Raw genomic sequence first — 25,173 nt, 5'->3', positions numbered from 1 at the left:
ACCCTGAAATTCACAAATGGACCGATAAAAAAAAGACTGCTGGGTGTTTAAAATCTAGAATTTTATTGTTTTTCATAAATTAATTCGGAAAGTTTAATAATATATTCAGGGACTTTGCTTTAAGACACTCCACTTGGATTTCCCGATGTTTTAAAAGTTTACAACTTTAAAGAAGTTATCCTAGTGTTTTCTATTTTCAAAGCTAGATCAATCATTTTTGAAAGTCTAATATTAACGACGTTAATACGACGGTTTGTCGTATGTTTGTTTTGGAGGTTACATAGTTCTATCATTTCGAACCATACTGGTCTCACTAATAGTTTCTATGGCCCGGCATGGCCAGGTGGTTAAGACACTCGAGTTGCAGTTCGAGAGTAGCGAGTTTCGAATTCCCGTCACACCAAACATGCTCGCCCTTTCAGCCGTGGGGGCGTTATAATGTGACGGTCAATCCCACTATTCGTTGGTAAAAGAGTAGCCCAAGAGTTGGCGGTGGGTGGTGATGACTAGCTGCCTTCCCTCTTGTCTTACATAGCTAAATTAGGGACGGCTAGCACGGATAGCCCTCGAGTAGCTTTGTGCGAAATTCATAAAACAAACAAACTTTTTTCATATAATAATTGGTGACGTCTAGAGACAAACTCTAAATTATAAACTTTTATGTCGTTTTATACAGTTTCGGAAAACATAATTTCGATTTTCATTTATCGTTTGCTTCTATAAAGGCTGTCATTTGCCAATAACAAAACTTGGAATTAATATAGTTATGTGGCCACTTTGAGGAATATAAAATATTTTTCCAAAAGGCAAAAACAAACTCAAGTAAAGAGATTGTTTACGACATCTGTTAAATCGTATTTCCCTGTTTCCAAGAAACTGGTAGAGAAAGAATGTAGAGAAAATAGATACTTTGAAGCATATAATATACCAACAACACGGTGCTATGGTAACACCATGTTATATTTATATTTATTCAATGAATTCCAATTTCTAACTAAATAATAAACTTACACTGCAGATGAAACTGACAAAATCAAAACACTGCAAGCAGCGATCCTCGTAAAAATCACGAGAAAAAAGAACATTCGATCTCACTATCAGAATAACTGATTTATTTGCCGGAAAACATAAGTCAGTCACATAACTGTCTTTCCTATGAGCCAGAGGTAGAAATACTTTCTTGTCAAGGTTTCGTATAACAACACCAGTTAATATATATCGTACAGTAACGCTGATTAACAGATATCATATAATAACACCAGTTAACAGATATCTTACAATAATACTGATTAACAGATATCATATAATAACACCAGTTAATAGATATCTTACAATAACACTGATTAATAGCTGTCTTACGGTAACACCGATTACTAGATACTGTACAATAACGCTGATTAAACCAAAGTTCATCACATGACGTTAACACTTAAGGTGACAATATAACACAACATACATTAAGGTTAAAAAACAACATAGCCTACTATACAGCTTCTCCCTGAGATGTGAAGTCCCTTGATTAATCCCATTACAGAAATAAAATAATGGTACATTATGCTTTTACTTGCATAATCAATAATCAATGAACCATTAACAATTAATAACATTTTTTTTTTTAAATAAGACGAGAAGATGTTCAAACCTACACAATATAGAAACTTTACCTCAGACATCAGGCCTTACCAGGGCTCTCAGACCGACCATAAAGAAAGAAAATGAAAAACAATTAAAATGAAGTAGCAATAACAAGCACGTAGATTCACCAAAACCTTCAGTAAAGTTTAATTTAGAAATAGAATAAGGAAATAACTCTTTTTTTAAATATTCTAATTGAGAGAGAATAATTTAATTGTTATTTTGCTTTAACGAAAACCGTTTTCTGTTTCCAGGCCATCTCATAAGAGATCGTGTCTTCCTATTCTAAATAATGTCAGTTTTCAATATTTATGTTGACAAAGCTTTAAATATTTCTTCGTTTAAAAAACGGTTGCTATCAGAATTGGATTTCTTGAAACGCTTTGCTGTTAACAGAGTTTTCAATGATAGCATCACTGATAGAATTCATAATCAGTTTTCAGAAAAAAAAATAAAACTTTCACTGTGTACCATACTGGCAATTACCAGGTTTAATATATATTTATATGTATATACAAACAACAATACATATTTGTTTGCCAAAAGCTCAAAATATTTCCCTATAGAGATGATGTTTTTAAATTTTGGTTTGGTTTGGTTTTGAATTTCTCACAAAGCTACACTAGGGTATCTGCGCTAGCCGTCCCTAATTTAGCGGTGTAAGACTAGAGTAAGCTAGTCATCACCACCCACCGCCAACTCTTGGGTTACCTTCTTACCAACGAATAGTGCGATTTAACGTAACATTATAATGCCCCCACGGCTGAAGGGACGAGCATGTTTGGTGTGACTAGGGATGTTTTTAGGAAATATGTTAACTTTCATGTGACGTCTTTGCTTCTGGTCGTCCCCCGTTGATACAGCGGTAAGTCTATGGGTTCATAACGCTAAAATCAGGGGTTCGATTCCCATCGGTGGACCAAGCAGATAGTCCAATGTGGTTTTGCTATAAGGAAAACACACAGACACACACACACACATACGTCGAGTAATTTTAGTGCTAGCCTTAAAAATAAAATGACGTAAATAGATGACTGTGGTATAGAACTGTTGTCTGGTGCATATTGATCAAACACATTGTAGAAATTTAAAATTTAGACTTAATGAAAATAAATTGGCTATATAAAAGTGTAAAATTAATGAATCGGGATTAAGCGAATATCTGACAGTGTTAACCAAAACGTTAAATTTATTGAATATGGTAATAATAACAAGAGTTAAATATAAAAAAAAATATTAGAAATGTTTAATAATTATAAGTTAACTTTTGATAAAATCCTGGTCTAGGGGTTGCAGAAACTTATTCCTGGAAATTTATTTTAATAAAATGATAAAGAGGGGGCAGCACCATTCATGTTAAATGTTAGGTCGAAGCTTTGTATTAAGTAAGAGGGCAAACACTTCTTCTCCGTGATGTCAGTGGGTCTGTGATCCATTGAATAATGTAGAAGAACTCAGGCACCTTCAATTGGCTCGACATATTTTAATTGGTATTTTGGTCCAAGACCGTTTCTGACTTGATTTTATTTAGCATTAATGTTTATAAATATAAACACTGCAGTCGTTAATAAAACGTGAAACAAAGTAGGTTGAAGATTGTGCTAAACATAATATTATTGTTCAATCATCCAATCTTCTTGTCAGTTTTCCTTTCAGTGGCTAGTAGTAGGAATATAACTTGACCTCTTGCCTTTTACCAACACTTGCTGTCTTGTTGCTGGTGAGTTCGATGATGCCCCGACAAAGCTCTTCAGAAAGTTGACTTATTTCTGGACTATTCCTGTTGTATAGGGGTATATCTGCCTTTAAATAAGACGTACGATATGTCTTGTGCTGGAATTGTATGTCCACTTGTCGATTGCACCAATCCATCCTCCTGCTAGAACTGTATGTCCACTTTTTGATTGTAGCGATCCATCCTCTTGCTGGAACTGTATGCCCATTTGCTAATTGCACCAATTCGTTCTCTTCCTTCTTCTCTGGAAGCAATTTTCTACCTTTTATTACCAAGTCGGGTACACACAGTAGCTGTAGACCAAGTTTTAGTCAACGAATGTATTGATGTGTGATTTAATTTTGTCAAATTAATCATTTTTTGTTATGGTGTGAACGTTTTTTTTCACACCGGCGAAGCACGAATGGTAATTATACTTTTCATACAACATTAATATTAAGACTGTAATAAATTCCTAACACTGCACTTTGTTCCTAAGGGATTTTCAAAAATTAGAAGAATACATTATAATAGCATTCCAAGCAAGACATGTTCACTACATCTATTCCAGATAAGTGTTTTGCTCACTTCAGAGCTTATCAGGTTGACTGGAACATAAGAAACCAGACAGTGGTTGGTTGGTTTGTTTATAATTAAGCACAAAGCTACACAATGGGCTATCTGTTCTCTGCCACGAGTATCGAAACCCGGTTTTAGTGGTGTAAGTCCGCAGATATACCACTGTACCAGTGGGGAGTACAGTGGTTGGAATAATAATTATACAAAAAACAGTTTATTATCGTTATTACAACGTGGCATCACGATTATAAGATTATAATAATTGTTATAAGACATTAGTGTTAGGTCTACAGTTTCTTATTGTTATTACAACGTGGCATCATGATTATAAGAATAATTGTTATAAGACATTAGTGTTAGGTCTACAGTTTCTTATCGTTATTACAACGTGACATCATTATAATAATAATTGTTATAAGACTTTAGTGTTAGGTCTATTTATGTTTTTTGAATTATACATTCTTTATTTAATCCCTTAGGGATTTTCAATAGATATGACAAATGCATGGTACCAGGTAACTTATACAGTGTTAAGAACATAATACGATTAATGCTAATACCATATTACAAGTTTAATTAATTATAAGACATTATGTATTTTACTTGTGAATTTTAGAATCATAATATCATATTTTGATGTTTCATGTTAGTCTTAGAAGTTTCTGACCATGCTTTGTACACATACTCTGAGTGTATTTCGGCTGTTATGGATAATATTGAATGCATAATTCTTTGAAAAATATATCCTTTCTTTCTTCCAGTTTTCTCCTTTTTTGATCTTCTGTTTACTGATTTATTTCTTCGTGATTATATTTATTTTGTTTGATAATTTCCAGCAGATGTTATTCTCTTTTCCAGCAAATGTCGTGCTTGAAGTTAAAATTCATTCTTGATTTTATTTTTCTCACAAAGTAATACCACTCCTTACACAAATATTGTAATAATTTCTACCACTGCTTAGATGGTCTCTTTTGTGTTATTTAATAAATAACTGCGCACATTTCAGCTCATTTAATGATAACGAGAGCGTTTTACTTTTTCAACTTAAAAGGTTCTATACCAAACGCCTTCACGAACTAACTTTAGGCCTAAGTAAAAAAATAAGACTAAACAGGCACTTACTTGCTAGCTTTTTTCGTAATGTTTAATATAAACTCAGTATTCACGAAATTGAAGTAATAAACAAACTCTTTTAACTCAATGATCAATCAAAATTTTCATGTAATCTTGTTTAACTTACACTCTTTCGGGAAAAGCAATAGTGAAAGATGTCTTTACTTAAAGAACAAAAATATATTATCACCTTTTGTCTTCTTATTAATGTTATTAATATAAATAAAGGATACAATTGTATTTCAGAGCTTTCACACATTTTAAGTTTATAATCTGATGTTGTTATAAGGGGCAGAAACATTTAACACATATTCAACATTAATTACAATTATTAGCTTTCTTTGAATTATATGATCGGTCCAAAAAAGGAACTCCCCAATTACTAAATGATAAAACAACAGGCTTATGACTCTAAAAACGGAGTTTCGATACTCGCGGTTGGCAGATCATAGATAGCCAATTGTGTAACTTTGCGATCAACAACAATCGAAAAGGGAATTGAAGGTAACGAACCCTAGTGGCGTTCACTTGAGAAATGACATGTTATCGCACAGAGAGGGAACTACACAAATAATCGATTTCGATTTTGATTAAATTACTCAGAATTTAGTTTAACAATAACGTGAATTTTACTAAGTACAAAAATACGTATCCATTAAGATGAGTTACAAGTCGACCTTTGTCCTCTTAAGAGCAAAGATCAACGTATGCTTGTTGAGTGCAAAGGTCAATTTATTTCGTATACTTCCTTAAAACAAAGGTCAATGAATAAACAACAAAAGGATTTTAAAATTAATCTTATTTTCGTCTTTTTTAGGGGCAGTTATTTAATGTGGAACATTGAAAATAAAATGATAATTGAAATTATGTTTGGCTTGAAATCGTAAACAAGCCTAATTATTTTATTAAAGATACGCAGTGGCGTTAATTATGTCTTATTAGAGTCATATTACTGTGTGAATTACAATCAAGAGGTGTTCAGGGAAATGATAAAAAAAAGAAAACTTAGCTGTAGCTTATACTATACACTGTACAGCTCGTAATTACCACATCCAACTGTTTATTTACAGCATTGAATTATAAACGAACCGATACTTCCTAAACGTGTGGAACAAATTCAGTGAAGGCACATCTCCGTGTTTACATACAGTTTTGAGAAACCGAGATTCCAAACAATACAATGTATCAGGCACCTGTTAACAATGTTTATCTAGAAACGCATTTATCGTCCCTTGGGAAGCATGCACAGAAGGACTGATGAAGGGAAGATACGTGTTTACGTCTTCAAAACGATAAAGGACTATTACACCCAACTAGCACGTCAGAATTCATTAGGAAGACGTCATCCAATGTACAGTAGTGTAGAAAGCACCAATATGATTTATGAGTTATAAAACCAAGCGAAAAGCGATTTAAACCAAACTGTCAGTGGATAAAAGCATCAGAAAGAACTATAGAAATACTTGAACAAAACAGGTTATATGTACAATTTATCATCGACAATGAGCTGTAGTAATAAGATGAAAATCAGAGCCTGTCTACATATCAAATTGTGCTAAGAGAATTATATAAAAAAACACGCGAAAAACTGTATACGAAATTAAATATAAAAAAGTCGACAGGAGCAGTCAGGTTTCATGTTTTATCAAAGAGAGACAATAATTTAGGTTTCATTTTGTAAAGTAAAGACAAGAATCAGGTTTCATTTTGTAAACGGTATACAATAATTTAGGTTTTGTTTGCTAAAAGGAACTACAATGACTCAGGTTTTATTTCGTAAATAAAAACAAGGATTCTGGTTTTGTTTTCTATATAAAAAAAAGAAGGGATTCAGGCTTTATTTATTACATTTACGACAAGGATTCAGGTTTTATTTACTAGATTCACCACAAGGATTCGGGCTTATTTGTTTTTGAATCTCGCTCAAAGCTACACGAGGGCTATCTGCGCTAGCCGTCCATAATATAGCAGTGAAAGACTAAAAAAAAAGGCATTTAGTCATCACCACCCACTGCCAACTGTTGGGCTACTCTTTTACCAACGAATAGTGGGATTGATATTAACATTATAATGCCCCATAGCTGAAAGGGCGAGCATGTTTAGTGTTACGGGGATTCAAACCCGCAACCTTCCAATTACGAGTCGAGTGCCTTAATCAACTGGTCATGCTGGGGCTATGTCTGTGTATCTGTTCCTTATACGTTTCCGCATTTTCTGACCAATCAGCACCAAACTTGACACAATGATACAGGATGACGTGAGTGAGGTCATGATGGGAGTTGTACCAACCATTTAATTCTATGGATAGAATCCTTAAAAACAGTGTATCTTTCTTTTGAGTATTGGTACCTTTATACATTTTTATTGCATTTTTAATGTTTATTATGTTAAATAAAAAATATAAACACGATTTCCTATCCTTTGTTACAAACGAGTTTTTGTTCAACGAAGGGATGCTCTAGTTGTTGTTTGATGATATGAAACGTACAAAATACACATATGCATGACAAGCACTGAAACGTTCGCTGTATTGTATGAGTTACTCAGCTTTAGGCATAAATGAGATGCTAGAAACATAAATGGTGATCTCTTTGTGTACAGCGGTATGTCTGTAGACTTACAACCCTAGAAACCCGTGGTGGGCAGAGCACAGATAACCCATTGGGTAGCTTCGTGCTTTTAATTTTACAGAAACTCGTTGTGTACAACGAATTAAAACAATCGCAGTAAACGGGTAAATTCCACGTTTTTTTACTTACATTCATTTGCCAGTTTTCTGGTACTGTGTCTGACAATGGTAATGGCGCAGCAGCCGAACTTTGCACAAAAAAAAAAAATGTGAAATGTAAATGTTTATTATATATCTATTAATTTTTATTGTCGTTACTATCCTCAAAAAATAGAATTCAAAAGTACGACTTGACCGCAAAGGTGATGTGGGCTCAGGGGCTAATAATTTTTGTGAGCTTTACATCCAATATAATTTTACATAGAATAAAATTATCAAAAGGTCTCCGTTAAGACCATGGGCCCTGGGGCTGAGCTCTTTTTATCCCCTACTTAAATATACTACTGCTTGAACAATGAAAGCTTGCATTGTACTAGAAAGCGTTATGTCCAAAATGTCTGATAAAAAATCACTTAAATTTCGAGGATTTTATTTTCCCAAATTTCTCCTACTTTGTTCATTTCGGATTAAAAAAATTATAGATGCATAAAAATAGAAGATTTTATCTATTTTTTTGTCTCCCACAAGTCATTGTCCAAGAGGTCTTTCTCTTAGTACTGGAACACTCCAGTTGGGCCAAACGAAGAAAGTCAAAAGGTTCTATTTACATATGCAGACATTAAAAGTTATTGATAAGTTTTGGTATGGAACGAAATAACTATTTCATTGTTTTAATAAACGAAATATTCAATTTGTATTTCATAGTAACATTTATTCCCATATTTCCAAATTAAAGATGAGTTGATATTGTCTTAAGTGACCAGGTGATCAGGGCGCTTGACTCGTAATCTGAGGGTCGCGAGTTCGAATCCCCATCACACTAAACATGCTCGTCCTTTCAGCTGTGGGGCCTCATAATGTTAAGATCAATCCAACTATTCGTTGGTAAAAGAGTAGCCCAAGAGTTAGCGGTGGGTGATGATGACTAGCTGCTTTCCCTCTAGTCTTACACTGCTACATTAGGGACGGTTAGCACAGATAGCCCTCGTGTAGCTTTGCGCAAAATTCAAAAACAAACAAGACATTAGTCAAAATGCACATGACCCTTCAGGGTACATATGATTACCCAAATCGCGAGAGAGAGAGATCTTAAGTAAAGCTAGCCCTTAAAACTACGAAGTGCTCTTAAGTCTTGATTTTTTCATTATGATTTCGTCAACTTTTGAGGCCTTTATCGCTTTCGTTTGCTATTACCACTCTTAAGATAACGAAAGACAATGTTAAACTTTCGACTGATTCTTATAATTAACATCTTAGGGTAAAAGAGAGGTGGGATTATTTCTTCCATTACATGGTACTTATGTTTTACAGTGTCTAAAGATTTTATTTATTCTTCTGTGTTTTCTAAATCTCAGAAGTTTTACCAAAGGTGAATGAAACTAAAACCATCCAGAAAAAAAATTCGTTCGTATGATCTCCTCTGCATCAATGGTTCTCAACTTCATGCTTATTAGTTGCTTGTTAGTTTAATCAATGAACCTAAATAAAATCTGACACGATTGACAAAAATATATCTTCAGATTGTTATTATTTGCTGAAATAATAATAATGTTTTTAATTAGCTAATTTTTCTTATGTTATGTCCTTTCAAAGGCTAATAATCATGAGGATTCAAACTCAGGAAAATAAACACGCTGAAATAAATAATACATTTCTGTCGGGAACCAATAAGATTATCAATTGATATTAAGTTCGTTCAGATTATTCGTTTACTTACATTCCGTTAGGTGGCATCATAATAAGAATTCTTGTGCTTTCTTGTAGCAAAGCCACATCGGGTTATCTGCTGAGCCTACCGCGGGGAATCGAACCACTGATTTTAGCCTTGTAAACCCGTCGACTTACCGCTGTACCAGCGAGGAGTATAAGAATTCTTACGATGTGTTTATTAAAAGGAAACTGACAGTCTCAAAATACACAAAAAAACAACGAAACATCATAAAATATAGCTAGAAATAAAACAGTAACACTAAGCAACCTGTCTTTATGCTGTATGTTTTATAACCTGCGGTCTTTCAGTTAAATGTTTAAAACTTATCACACCATTCGCTCTAACAGTTTATTATAATTCATTCAGCACAGAGGGCGTGGGACAAATCTCCTTATGCTCCTTCTCATGAGGCCCGGCATGGCCAAGCGTGTTAAGGCGTGCAACTCGTAATCTGAGGGTCGCGGGTTCGTATCCCCGTCGCGCCAAACATGCTCGCCCTTTCAGCCGTGGGGGAGTTATAATGTGACGGTCGATCCCACTATTTGTTGGTAAAGGAGTAGCCCAAGAGTAGGCGGTGGGTGGTGATGACTAGCTGCCTTCCCTCTAGTCTTACACTGCTAAATTAGGGACGGCTAGCACAGATAGCCCTCGAGTAGCTTTGTGCGAAATTCAAAAAACAAACAAACAAACATTCTCAAATTTAGTAAATAAGGCACTTGACTCATAGTCTGAGGGTCGCGGGTTCGCCCTCGTGTAGCTTTGCGTGAAATTAAAAAACAAAACAAAGCAAGCAATACACAAATGTACTGACGTTTATTTATATAGATTTGTTGTTTGGTGAATTACAACACTCGTTTTCTGTTTGTTTGTTTTTTAGATTTTATCTCTAAAACGAATTCTACATCAACACATTATGCGGTTTCTAAATGAAACCATTCAATGTTTAATGATTTGAGTTTATTTTTATTAAGCAAGGTTTCAACTTCGTCACTGCAGTTGTCTTAGGCTAGCGGTTACGTGACAAGAACCAAGTTCTGAGAGTAGTCTACATATGCTAGTATGTAGGAAATAATTATATATCTTAATATTATAATAACAAAATTCGACGTAATACAGGACAACAGAAAACGTTTATAAAGCGAACTTTTTTAACAACATAGTTTGCATTAATTTATAAAAGCAAGTCAGTTAAGAACACGGAACACGTAGCGAATGGAATATATATATATATATAAATCCTAATTTAGAACTGATTATTCCAGTACGTTTAAAGCAAAATCCGGGTATGTTCCATTTCAATACCCCTCGGCGTCACTCCTGTTGTTTTCCGAAAGCACTCGAGTTTTAGAACTTTTGAATAAAAAGACTTATTTTAAAGTCAACATTTTTATCCTAAGGCGATGTATTTTCAAATGGGATTTTGTATCTGGTTTTCCAATAAATATAAGATAGATTTTTATCTGGATTATATGTGCAAGATCTACAGGACAACTTAATACGATTTATAAGATATTTCGTACTATATTGTATTTTATGAGCTTATTTCTGTATCAGATCTAAATTGATATTTTCCAAAAATATAGAACAATTAACGTGATTGTCTATCGTAGAAATATATTACATGACAATCAAAAGTATGTCGGGCATACTAAAGAAGAATATATATATACTCTTCAAAACAAGAAACGCAAAAGGGATATTTTTGTTATTTTAAAGAGAAATATATGTAATAACGTTACAAGCTCAGAGTATGTGATGTTACACGTGTTAAGGCACTGATTGTCAGACCAAAATGACAATAAAAGTTGTGCACTTTGTAAACGGAGGAAAACATCCGATTTTTCGCCAAAACGCATGCGTGTCCAATAAATTTGTTTGAGAGATCTGCATGTTCTGCAAGTGCAACATGTGCAAAATCCCTATAAAAGTGACGGGTTCTCGGTTTCCATAGCTCAGTGTTAAGCCACCGACACGCAATACAGTTACGCCAACACTGACTGAAGCACAACGCAACAACGCCATTGGTCGCTTGGAAGCAGGCGAATCTCGATCAGATATTGCCAGAGCTGTGAATGTCCACCCAAGCACCATCACAAGGCTATGGAATCGTCACCAACAACATGGATCAACTCGTGACCGTCCACGATCTGGCAGACCTCGCAACATCCGGTTACGTCACCTTCGGGATAGGACCACCACTGCGACGTTTACTGCCTCAACCATACTAGGGCTGCGTAGGATTTCCGATCAGACCGTACGCAACCGTCTACGAGATGCAGGAATCCGACCTCGACGTCCAGTCAGAGGTGTCATCCTCACCCAGCAACATCGTCAAGCACGGCTGCAATGGACTCAGGCACATCGGGTATGGTATCATCGACGATGAAGGCATGTTTGGTTCAGCGATGAATCACGTTTTATGCTTCGTAGGCAGGATGGGAGGACCCGTGTTTACCGTCGCCGAGGTGAGCGTTTTGCAGCAAACTGTGTGCAGGATGTTGACAGATTTGGTGGTGGCAGCGTCATGATGTGGGCTGCCATCGCCTACAATGCCAGAACAGACCTTTTGCACATTCGAAGGAATCTTACGGCTCAACAATACGTCGACGAGATTCTTAGGCCCCATGTGCAACCCATCATGGTGAACGTCAACGACGTTTTTCAACATGACAACGCCCGTCTTCACACAGCCCGACTCACCACTGTCTTCTTGAGACACCACAACATCACCGTTTTTCCCTAGCCCTCCAGATCACCAGATTTAAACCCCATCAAACATCTTTGGGACGAGTTGGACCGACGTCTGTGACGGCGACAACCTCAACCGCAGACTCTACCTCAGCTTGCAGCAGCTTTGCAGGCTGAGTGGACAGCCATTCCACAGGATGTGATTTGTCATCTCATCGCTTCCATGGTTGGAGATTCCAAGCAGTTATTGATGCTCACGGGGGGTATACTCGTTATTGACGTTGAGTGACGTTAAACTTCAACTAGTGAGCGTGGACTTCGCCTTTGCAGACTTTGGATGTTCAGACTTTGCAAAGTTTCACACATGTCATACAGAACTACCCGGAATAAACTTGTTAACAATTTGTCTCATATTTTGCCTTTTGCGTTTCTTTTTTTGAAGAGTATATATATAGACATAGCAGTTGTCTACTGGATGTTTCACGACGTCACACGTTGTTGTGAGGATTTCAATAAAAGTTGATATATTAAATAAAGAAGTTCCCCTCTCAGTGATCAAATTTCAATGGATAAGTTTGTTACGAATTTCGCGCAAAGCTAGCCGTCCCTGATTTAGAAGTGAAAGACAAAAAAAAGGCAGCTAGTCATCAGTACCCATCGTCAACTCTTGATCTGCTGTTTTACCAATGAATAGTGGGATTGACCATCACATATAACGCTCCCATGACTGGAAGGGTGAACGTCTTTGGTGAGACAGGGATTCGAGCTCGCGAACCCTGATGTTGTACGTAGTACGTGCACCATTCCTGATCGCCTGCATTCAGTACTTGAAGTCAGTGGAATAAAGAATGTGCGAGGCTTGAGTATATTTGCTAGTTTATTAAAAATAGTAAAAGTCCAGCATTTAAATGGACTTTAGACGAAGATAACAAATAATTAAAAAAGTAGATTGTTTGAGTTAAATGAGTAACGTCACACACCGCCAACTATGAGTCACTAGTGTCTGACTTACAATTAGGATTTTAACAGTCACTCTTATAACGCAGTCATTGTCCCGAAGCAAGCAGAGCGATTTTTTGTTTTGTTTTGTAATGGGACGAGAGCTTCGGATCCACAGGCCAGCACGTTAACCGTTGCGTAAAGGACAGACTTCACAGGTTATATCAGAAACAAATTTTAGTGTTGCATTATCCGTTTTAACTTGTCCCTGCCCCCAATGAAACCAGAAACAATAACAACTAAACATTTATAAGGCGTACTCATCTTCACCACAAACCGAGATCTGAAAGTTGAATGAAGTTTCAAAGAACGTCTAAATTATTTGATTGGTAGGAAGAATATGACATCATTACTTCAAAGAAATAAATCTCGAATGTCGTTCTCGCTAAATAATCTATTACAACGCTGAAAAGTTATTTCTATTGCTGAAGACGTCTCGAAATACCATCCTGCATGGCCATGTGGTTAGGGCTCTCGACTCATCATCTGAAGGTCGCGCGTTCAAATCCTCGTCACATCAAGCAGCCTTTCAGCCGTGGGGGCGTTATAATGTTACGGTCAATTCCACTATTCGTTAGTAAAAGAGTAGCCTCAGATCTGGCGGTGGGTGTTGATGACTAGCTGCTTTCTCTCTAGTCTTACACTGCTAAATTAGGGACGGTCAGTACAGATAGCCCTCAAGTAGCTTTGCGCCAAATTTTAAAATAAATAAACAAGTCATCCTGCGTGAAGCAATTTCTCAACTGATGTAACGTTTTCAGTAAAATACGACTTACTCGAAACTGTACGCGATTTCGTTAAAAAAAAAAAAAAAGAGTCCGGACTCGTTAAGTGGAAATACCGAGCCATGTAATGAAGGTAACGTTGAAATTGCTGGTCAGACCTAGCATGGTGTAGTGGTTAGGATCTTGAACTTCTAGTAAGAGGGTCGCTAGTTCGAATCCCCGTCACTGAGCTTACTCACCCTTTCAGCCGGAGGAGCATTATAATGAGACAGTCTATTTGTTGGAGTTGGCGTTGAGTGCTGTTAACTAGCTGTCTTCCCTCTAGTCTATCACTGCTACATTAGCGCAGATATACAAAGATTTAACCAGTTTATGTTTAGATGTTTAAGGCTTGTTTTATGTTTTATGTGCTCCAAACGTGAAATAGAATGTTGTACATAGAGAGAGAATTTAATAAAGTTCTATTACTAAAGATTTACCTTAAACAGATACAAACGTTGTGAAACTTGTTATAACGTCAAACCTTGTCGACTTGACTATCAATTGACGACATTGTGAAAACTGTTATAACATACGGGCTTCAAAGAGTCCAGCGGAACATAAACGTTCGGATATAAATAAAGTTCCAATGTTGTATTTTAGTATTTAATGTTAACGTGTCTAAAGTATTGACAAAACCATTTTAACCTACGTACACCGCAATGACTGATTTCTAGATAACTCCTTATTAAGTTGTAAAGTGATTCAAAGTAGCGAACAAAATGGGACTCAAAACGACTCAAAGATAACGTGGATTGGACACGATGTAAACTGGACGATACTTACCGTTTGAAGTCGTCGCTCCGTCCTTATCGCGTGCAGTACCATAGAGTTTCCAATGAAGGTGAGAAGGCTTAAAACATATAAACTCAGACCCATAGGAACAGCTACGGCAGGGTTATTCAGATATCCACTACTCGGAGAAACTTCTCGGCTATCTGAGATATCGTTCGAAGTCGGAAAAGAAATATTTCGGGTAACATTGTTCAAAAACATTGGGATTACGTTGTTATTTCCTCCAACTGACGTCATGTTGGACATCCAAGAGCTAGAGAGGTCCGGTATGGACCTGTTGGGAGCGAAGTGTTCATCCTTGATGATAAACAGAAGAACGCCATCCTCCCAGGTCCCACGGTAAGTAATATTTGACAGACCTTCGTCTAGTATGTACTCTACCGCATTTGTGACGTCACTCATGGTGTTAATTTGTTGAATGAAAAGATGTAATTCGTTAATGAAGACACAGGATGATTCACATACTTCAGACGTTACGTTAATGTAAGAAGGAAAGTAGAACGTGTTTTACAAAATCACATCTTTAAAGTGTCACATCTATATACCCGGGGAACGAGAATACGGGAATAGCCATTGAACATTTAGAGTAAATCTTTCGGAATATCTAGTAGAGAAAGAAGTAAGCCTAAAATATATCGCTTTTCTAGGGATATTTTGAAAGTTATTAGTTTTGTATTACTTTAACGGAACACAAAATGGTATCTGAACACTCTGTACGAAATGTATCTGAAGTTTATCTGCTCCGCTAACAGGAGCAGGTCTGTGGAACGGATGACTCCGTGCGGTGGACTCTGTGTTCTAGAAGAGCAAATACTGTTTTATCGATTGGGTTTTCGAAATGCCGAGCGGGATGCGCCGCATGTTTATCATCTTAATTTACAGATGTCTTAGTTGAAGTGTATCACCTTAATGAACAGATGTCTTAGTTGAAGTATATCAGCTTAATTAACAGATGTCTCAGTTAAAGTGTATAACCTTAATTTACAGATGTCTCAGTTGATGTGTATCACCGTAATTTACAGATGTTTCTGTTGAAGTGTATCACCTTAATTTACAGATGTCTCTGTTGAAGTGTATTACCTTAATTTACAGATGTCTCTGTTGAAGTGTATCACCTTAATTTACAGATGTCTCTGTTGAAGTGTATTACCTTAATTTACAGATGTCTCTGTTGAAGTGTATCACCTTAATTTACAGATGTGTCTGTTGAAGTGTATCACCTTAATTTACAGATGTCTCTGTTGAAGTGTATTACCTTAATTTACAGATGTGTCTGTTGAAGTGTATCACCTTAATTTACAGATGTGTCTGTTGAAGTGTATCACCTTAATTTACAGACGTGTCTGTTGAAGTGTATCATTTTAATCTACAAATATCTCAGTTGAAAGCAAGTGCTTCTTCATCATATGCAAAATATTATCACAAATAACACTTACTGTAACATATATACATTACTGGTGAGAAAAACAACGTTTTTATAATATTCAAGCAACTCCTCTCATCAACAATAATTGGTACTGTTTCTAACAAAGTATACATAAAGTTACCAACAATAACCAGTATTGTATCTACCAAAGTATACATAAAGTTACCAACAATAACCAGTATTGTTTCTAACAAAGCGTACATAAGGTTACATACAATAACTGGTATTGTATCTAATAAAATATACATAAAGTAGAGAAAAGGTAATTAATAGACAGTACCAACTGCCAGCTGTTGAAATACTCTCGTCTGACGAAATAACGTGATTTGATTTGGGGCCTTGAAATACTCTCGTCTGATAAAATAATGTTATTTGACCTTCAGTCTTGAAATACTCTCGCCTGACGAAATAGCGTGATTTGACCTTCAGTCTTGTAATATTTTTGTCTGAGCAAATAGTGTGATTTGACCTTTAGTCTTTTAATAAAGTCAAAACTCCAAAGTACGGAGCGCATTGTCTTTTGCAAAATCGGCTCGCGAACTATAAATTCACGGATTCATAAGACAAGATTTTAATACAGCCATAGTATTTTGATTTTTATATCGCAGAAATCTTCTTGGTTCCCATATACCTGTAGACTCACCAGCACGTGCCGATAGAAGCAACAGGAATAATTTTTAATTAACGCTTGCGCAAAGTTATTTTGCTTATATATACATATGTCGATCAGAAAATATTACTGGATGAATGCAAGGAATTACTAACATATTTCTTACAGTTATTGGTGTAAATTTCTAAGTTACGAGCGCTAGTTTCGAAGAAAGTTCTTTTGAAAATATTAATAACGTTATTATCTTATAGAAATTAACCGGATTATAAATATGCAGATCAAAGCAAGATTCGTTCAGCTGAGTAACTCTAAATCGTCATCCGGTGTTGACGTGAAACTAAATCACTTGATAATCCTTGATCAACGAAATTAAAGTGTTAATTATCTTAACGTTGCATACAAGCTTATTACTATTTGTCACGTAGTGTAGAACCAGGATGTAGTACAGAACTAAGATCAAGTGTAGAACTAGGATGTAGTGCAGAACTAAGATCAAGTGTAGAACCAGGATGTAGTGCAGAACTAAGATCAAGTGTAGAACTAGGATGTAGTGCAGAACTAAGATCAAGTGTAGAACCAGGATGTAGTGTAGAACTAAGATCAAGTGTAGAACCAGAATGTAGTGTAGAACTAAGATCAAGTGTAGAACTAGGATGTAGTGCAGAACTAAGATCAAGTGTAGAACCAGGATGTAGTGTAGAACTAAGATCAAGTGTAGAACCAGGATGTAGTGTAGAACTAAGATCAAGTGTAGAACTAGGATGTAGTGCAGAACTAAGATCAAGTGTAAAACCAGGATGTAGTGCAGAACTAAGATCAAGTGTAGAACCAGGATGTAGTGCAGAACTGAGATCAAGTGTAGAACCAGGATGTAGTGTAGAACTAAGATCAAGTGTAGAACCAGGATGTAGTGTAGAACTAAGATCAAGTGTAGAACCAGGATGTAGTGTAGAACTAAGATCAAGTGTAGAACTAGGACGTAGTGCAGAACTGAGATCAGATGTAGAACCAGGATAAAGTTTAAAACCAGGATACAGTGTAGAACCAGGATAAAGCGTAAAACAGGATACAGCGTAGAACCAGGATAAAGCGTAAAACAGGATACAGCGTAGAACTAGGATAAAGCGTAAAACAGGATACAGTGTAGAACCAGGATAAAGTGTAAAACCAGGATACAGTGTAGAACCAGGATAAAGTGTAAAACCAGGATACAGTGCAAAACCAGGCTAAAGTATAAAAGCAAAATACGGTGTAGAACCAACGTAAAACGTAGAACTCGGATAAAGTGTGAAACCATAATAAAGTGCAGAACGAGGATGTAGTGTAGAGCAAAGATATACAGCATAGAACCAGGATATAGGTTGAGAACAGGATATTTTACTAAAAGGGTGAAACTAAGATAAAGTATATTTCTATCCTCACTAACCCCATTAGGTCTTCTCCAAAATCACAAAACCCCTAGCTCCATTCAGTGCCAAACATTTCTAAACTCTGAACGTCACCATGTTTTTAAACGTAGCGTTTCTTCTATTTTCACGTGTGTCTGACTTGATGGAGATTTCAGGTATAAGTCCTGCGACTTTGAGCTCAGAGTGAAAGAAAACTGACAGTGTTTATTAAGAAATTTCTTTTCACTTCTATATAAAGCCTGCCGCAAGAGGGCTCACGTACAAAAAAAAGTTAATTCAACTTTGTAAACTAAGTTTATATTTAATTTCTTTATGGATCTCTAATCACTTTTTACAAACTCTATCAATAAAACTAATGTATTAATCAAGGCGTTTAAATTGTTTTTGATATACAAAGTAAGACCAGAGATCTGCTGGAACACGTATTACTTTAAACACTTTGTAAACATTTATTACTGAAACAAAATGGCGAGACTGTATTTACCTGTCACTATTTTATTTGTAGATTTACTTTTAGCAATGTAAGAAGATAATACAAAGTTCGTTATTGAGTCGATAGTTCGTTCCCCAAATTGTATTTCAGCAAAATATGACAAGTTAATTCATTTTATTTTATTGTAAGAATTTAACGTCACTAATAACTTACATTTCGTGTTGTGAATTTTGTTTGTGTTTGTTTGTAACTAAGCACAAAGCTGCACATTGGCTATCTGTGCTCTGCCCACGACAGGTATCGAAATCCGGATTGTAGCGTTGTTAGTCCGCAGACATGCCGCTGTGCCACCAGGGGGCTTGTGTTAAAGGCGTTTCATTGATTGGAACGAGTCGATCGACCATCATCTCAAAAAGTCGTATTGGTACAGAATCTCACATTCTCACAGGAAAGCGTCCCCCAGTGGCACAGCGGTATGTCCGCAGACTCGTACGGCTAGAAACCGGGTTTCGATACCCCCTTGTGCAGCTTTGTGTTTATCCATTTAAAACTGTAACATACATATGCATTAGTTTTAGTGACACTTTACAGCTAGTTTTGTAACGTCAGTGTGTAAATCCATTTAAAACTGTAACATATATACATTAGTTTTAGTCACATTTCACAGATAGTTTGTCGTTTTTAGTTCGGTGTGATCACAGTTTGGAAAATCTGTTCAAATTCTATAAGTTGATGCTTCATTATTTCTGTGTATTGATTTTCATTGGATAAAGACTTGCAGTAGAGTTAGGTCACGTATTGTTGAAACAAACACAACTGAACTGTTTCACCAGAGGCTTGGATATACAACCATGTATAATAGTTTCAAACACTCGACAAAGAACAAACGTTTCAGCATGGCATCTGTTTCTGTTAATCCTACAAACAAACTCAGCATGCCGTCCAGTCATATAAGGAAATAACATTGTTTTTTCTCATGTAAATAAATAACTAATGTTACGTTTAAATAACATGACTGCCATGTTGTAAAGTTGTACAATCTAATCAAGTGTACAATTTATCACATATTATAGATCTGTGGAAAAAGAGAATCATATGTATAATGGGCAATATATATTCAAAGTTTAAAACTTTCATTTATCACATCAGATAGCCCAAAGTGGCTTTACTCTCACACAACTAGATATTATGTTTTGTATAGTCATATAATCGTTCTTGTCTTATCAAAACCATCAAGATGAAAACCCAATGAGAGGGACACTAAGAGATTATTTTGCATTTTATATACAAGGACTAAAAGCATATCTGTTACACAAAACTACAGTTCATTCATGAAGTCGTGTTCGTCTCGAAAGAACAATAGGTTTTAGTGTTCATGTCACGTGCAGATACGCGATTGTTATTTTTAATACGAATACACTAAACAGAGATTCTGGTGGAAATATAAACAGGAAGAATTTCCGGCTCCCATGTAACCAAGTTCTGTTGGTGACCCTGAGTTACCGAAACTCAAAACAGCTGCTTCAGACATCGACGTTTGCGGATCGGTAACTTTGGAATACATATCTATATGTTCTTATGAAACGAACAAAATATTTAGGGAAGCTACTTTATGTCTCTTTATGAATAGCATGGAAAACATAGAAGAAACTAAGTATTGACGTAATGAATAATGCGTTCAAGTATCGATTACTAGCTGATAATCGTGACAAATCATAGCACAACAAAACTGATTCGTGTCTCTTACCTAAACATGTCGTGACAATCGACCAGATTAGACTACTGTCGTGGTATTCAACCTGCCGATTCATGTCTGATAGTATTCACATGTCCTTAGAAAACCATAGGAAATTAAGAACCCACATGATTAATATTGTACCGAAATCTACATTAACACAGTTAATACACGAGCTTGTGTTTCTTTTTAACACAGTGCATCTTAATGGAGAACAGTGTGTTGTTTGATATATAAAGGTTTTCTACACAGCACATTTAATTTCTTATATATAAAAGCAATGAAAGATAAATTGTTCGCCGCTTAAAGGTAACAAGGGTAACAGTAAAACTCACATCATGATGTTAGAGAAACACATTGGTTCAAGACGTCTTAATATAAAAACCATGTAACTCACTTTCAAAAGGTGGACATTTTTTCTTCAGCTGCAAGCTATTAAGTAAAGTTGACTTTTACAGTGTGACAGTTAAGAACAACCCAATGTCTCATTTGCTAAGAGGAACTTCAGATATTATAATGCAGATGTTTGCACTGAGGGGTAACGATATACCTGCCATCTATCATTGATTTCAACTTAGTAAGTAATCTAAAAACTTAGCTATTCCTTAGCTAAGTTGGTATTTCCCATTACAAAGTTAACAATAACAACCTATTTGATAAAACAACAATTTTTATAAACGTTTGTTTAACTTCCTTTCTACAATTTTCATGAACGTGTTGATCGATTTTTAATCATCTCGAGCTTGTTGGGATAAGCTACTATAAACTATAACAATCTTTGGTGTTGTATGATTGTTGATTAACAGCTTTGTAGGTAAGGAAAAACCATAAGTGTTTCTCGTGGCATCTAAACCATGCTTTTCTCTCCAAGATAAAGACCATAATAAAAACCAACGTCGACAGAACAAAAAATAGTATAAGACACGACACATTAAAAAAAAGAAACCATAGAGGTAATTGGCGAACAACGAGATTTCTTGTTTCGTGAAACCGATTTACCTTGCTACAAAAACACCAGAATGTCTTTCTGGCACGTTTCTGGTGAAGTAAGGATGTCAGTTCATTTTCTCATTGTGGCACAACTAATGCACTCAAATAAATGGTGTGGCACGTGGAAAAGACCTTATGTGGTGTGGGTTTGCATAAAAGATGATACTAAAAATAATACCTACCTGTAACAAACAGAAAATAATAAATGTAACATCACATTCAATATATCAGGATTGGTCTTCGTCAGAGATAGTGATAACAATACTAGTAAACATGGAGTGATATAAAATAGCACTAAAACATTGTGGAGTGATAAAATATATCAGCAAAATATGATGAAGGGATATAAATATAGTCTTATAGTTTGATGGAATGGTAAAAAGAATATTAGTTTTTAGTTTTGGTTTCCTATTTGACTAAAGCAATTAAATGTCACAAACGAGTTTTGACTGTTTTTGTCTAATTCGTGAACTGAAATTAGGCAAAACTAGTTATCTTAATTAAGTTATCAAATTCACTATCGTAGCTAATAGGCTTTAGAATGGCAGTTTTGTAGTCCTAACAGCGTGTTGTAAAAATAGTGTAATTTAAAAATTTTAACTGAATGAAATAATGAAATGTTGTAATTTCAGTAAAATATTGTATCTGAAAGAATTTCGTTTTTATCGTTGAGAGCGAAGACATCCAACTGATCAAACAATACATTGTAATAATAATTATAGGTAACAATGATATGTTAAATTAGGTTACTCAGTAGCTAAGCTTGACCAGAATTAATGTTAATCAAATATCCCAGATAATACTCAGGTATTGTCTAAGTGCCAGTTTGTTTATCAGATTCTACTTGGTTAACTGCCAGTTCGTTCATCAGATATTACTTGACCAAGTGTCAGTTTGTTCATCAGATACTACTATGCCAAGTATCAGTTTGTTTATCAGATACTACTATGCCAAGTGTCAGTTTGTTTATCAGATACTATCTTTATTTCGGTGCTATTCACACCTTCACTCAAGCTGGATCCAACTAAGTTTTGATTATCAGACAAACTGTGTTATTTTAAGAAAACTCGCCTTCTTCCTCAACAGTTAACTTTCACTGGGATACAAAACCGAAACAAGAGTAAATTATCGCCCTGTGTACGTAGCAAACGGATACCGTCTCACGAGACTTTTGATAGAACGAGTTCGTTATTAACATACGTAAAGCTTGGAACTGAAATTCCACTCTGGCACTCGAATCTCTTAATTCGGATGATAATTTGAAGAGTCCTTTTCTAACACACTTCGACTTGAAATCCACATAAATAAGAACAGTGTCTGGGATAATAACACAGCTCTCACAATGAGGTGTTTGTGAAAGCCCAAGGGGTTGATCCCCGGATGGATGGTAGAAAGCAAATCAACTGCATGGTAAAACAATCGTCTGGATGTACGTGACAGGCCATGCAGGGAGGAACAAAACTAAACAGGAAAGGTGACGAGCTTGCAGGAGAAGTCCCTTTATCAGATCCCACACAACTGTACTGGCATGCTACGAACCTTTTCTGCACTTAAGACAACCACAAAATATCTTCACCAACGTTAACAGGAATGAGAGAACAAAGTACCATCTGGCGGCAACACCTGAAGAACCAGTGGAACAATTTACTTCTGGAAGGCTAACAGTCAGTCTGCCAATTAAAAATTAGTTTCGACTAACGCAGGTAACCCTTGTTTAACTTTAAAAGTGTAGTTAAAACAAGGAAAACTGGGTTATTTTACTGTTAAACTTATAAGTACATTGTTTTCAAAACAGTAATATAATATTTGTATTACTTTGAAACTATTCTATTTTATACAACTTTCTTTAAATAAAGTGAAATGATGTGAAAATATTCTGACAAAAATACGAAAACATTCGCCAGGCTACATTTTAACTTTTTCGAATATTTCTAATTTGACATACTTACCAGGTTAGTGAATTTCTAATTTTAATAAATGATTTCAGAATTGTTCCACGAACTGTATGTAAAATAGCCTACATATATTATGATAATAGGAGACGAACTACATCTACCACGTATACCACATTTATAACAATAGAAGGCGAATTACACCTATATAGCCTGCATATATTATGATAATAGGAGACGAACTACATCTATCTTAGCCTACATATATTATTATAATAAGAGACGAGCCACATCTACCACAGCTTGCATATATTATGGTAAGAGGATAGGAGATGAACTACATCTACCATATCCTGCATATATTCTGACAATAGAAGACGAACTATGTCTACCACATCTAGCACATTTACGATAATAGAAAACAAATTACATCTATCACATCCTACTTATATTACAATAATATAAAACAAACTACATCCACTACATCCCACATATATTATGATAACAGAAGACGAACCATATCTACCAAATTCTGCATATATTATGATAATAGTATAATAATTGTATCTAATATAGCCTGTATATATTATGATAATATAATATGAACTATATCTACCCCATCTGCATCCATTATGAAAATAGAATACGAATTATATCTACCGCAGCCTCCATATATTATGATAAAACGATAATGGCAGACAAACTGCTGTTGTCAGTATTTTGGGTGGGTGAGCAAAGCAACTAGGCTATCTTCGGCCAGTATTTTGGGAAGACAAGTAATTTATTTTACCGTAAAATAATATCTACCTATATCTGGTTGTCTGTCTATTCCTATTTACTACGGTACCCATCAATTATAAGTACGTATGTTTACTGGTCTGTAAAGATTTTTTTTTTTTTTGAATTTCACACAAAGCTACTCGAGGGCTATCTGTGCTAGCCGTCCCTAATTTAGCAGTGTAAGACTAGAGGGAAGGCAGATAGTCATCACCACCCACCGTCAACTCTTGGGCTACTCTTTTACCAACGAATAGTGGGATTGACCATCACATTATAACGCCCCCACGGCTGAAATGGGTTTGTAAAGAACATTGTTAATTAAGGTATATGATTCGCAATCTTCATTTAAGGCAAAAAGTACTCCACAAGCTTCGATTATGTATAACCCTGTTTCAGCTGTAAACCTAAGGGCTTATAATGCTAAAATAGGGTTTTGATACCTGCCGGAGGGGAGGAGCCCAGATAACCATTTTTGTAGTTTTCTGGATAAACAAACAAAATATCTAACTCTACTGATGAAAAAAAGTCTGGTAAAACTGTTTTAAATTCTGTTACACATTAATTTTAAATAGCTGATTTAAATATCATGTTATTATTCCGTGAAGAATAATGTAGGTGATAAACATAAATAATTATTTTTCTTTCTTTTTGTAGTTCGTTAGGAAGCCAATTCTTCAACCTCGGTAGTTAGGGTTCGTTACGAAGCCTATTTTTCAACTTCAGCAGTTAGGGTTCGTTGCGAAGCCTATACAAAGTGGAAGTACAACTAAAAATATCTTACTCGACAATGTGTGCTATTAAACATTATGTCTCGTCTTTGATTACAAAATTTCACATGACGTTACAAAACGAAGACTTCATACAAAACTTTACTAGAAATTACAAAACTTTGTTTCCAACCTGGCAGACCAAACGTAAACAATATACAAACGATTGAGTTAAACGGTCATTTTTCCTTTCTTACTCAAAATATAATTAGTTTGTCAGATTTACCGACACTTTTCTTTGAAGTTTAAAAGTTTTAACCTAGACATCAGATCAAACAATATCATCGTCTTAGTGTTGGCCCCGCATGGCCAGGTGGGTTAAGGCGTTCGAATCGTAATCTGAGGGTCGCAGGTTCGAATCTTCGTCACACCAAACATGCTAGCCCTTTCAGTCATGCGAGTGTT

The 25,173-nt window shown here is 35.6% G+C and overlaps 1 protein-coding gene across 3 annotated transcripts in view; it reads right to left on the bottom strand.

Annotated features, from left to right (window-relative positions):
* LOC143247315 (histamine H1 receptor-like) overlaps nucleotides 1-25,173 on the bottom strand; it is a 75,144-nt gene that overhangs the window by 8,445 nt on the left and 41,526 nt on the right. Inside the window, exon 1 of one of the 3 annotated variants that reach the window (XM_076495149.1) lies at nucleotides 14,718-15,109. The exons of the other annotated variants lie outside the window; for them this stretch is intronic. Within the exon in view, the coding sequence (XP_076351264.1) occupies nucleotides 14,718-14,972 (255 nt within the window). The 5' untranslated portion in view covers nucleotides 14,973-15,109. Of the gene's footprint in view, nucleotides 1-14,717; nucleotides 15,110-25,173 lie in introns of those variants that run through there. 3 annotated transcript variants of the gene reach the window in all.

This window comes from Tachypleus tridentatus, chromosome 3 (genome assembly GCF_004210375.1).
Source record: "Tachypleus tridentatus isolate NWPU-2018 chromosome 3, ASM421037v1, whole genome shotgun sequence".
Lineage (NCBI taxonomy): Eukaryota > Metazoa > Arthropoda > Merostomata > Xiphosura > Limulidae > Tachypleus > Tachypleus tridentatus.
Note: the sequence above shows the minus strand (reverse complement) of the source record. Positions and strands in the feature narration are given on the sequence as shown.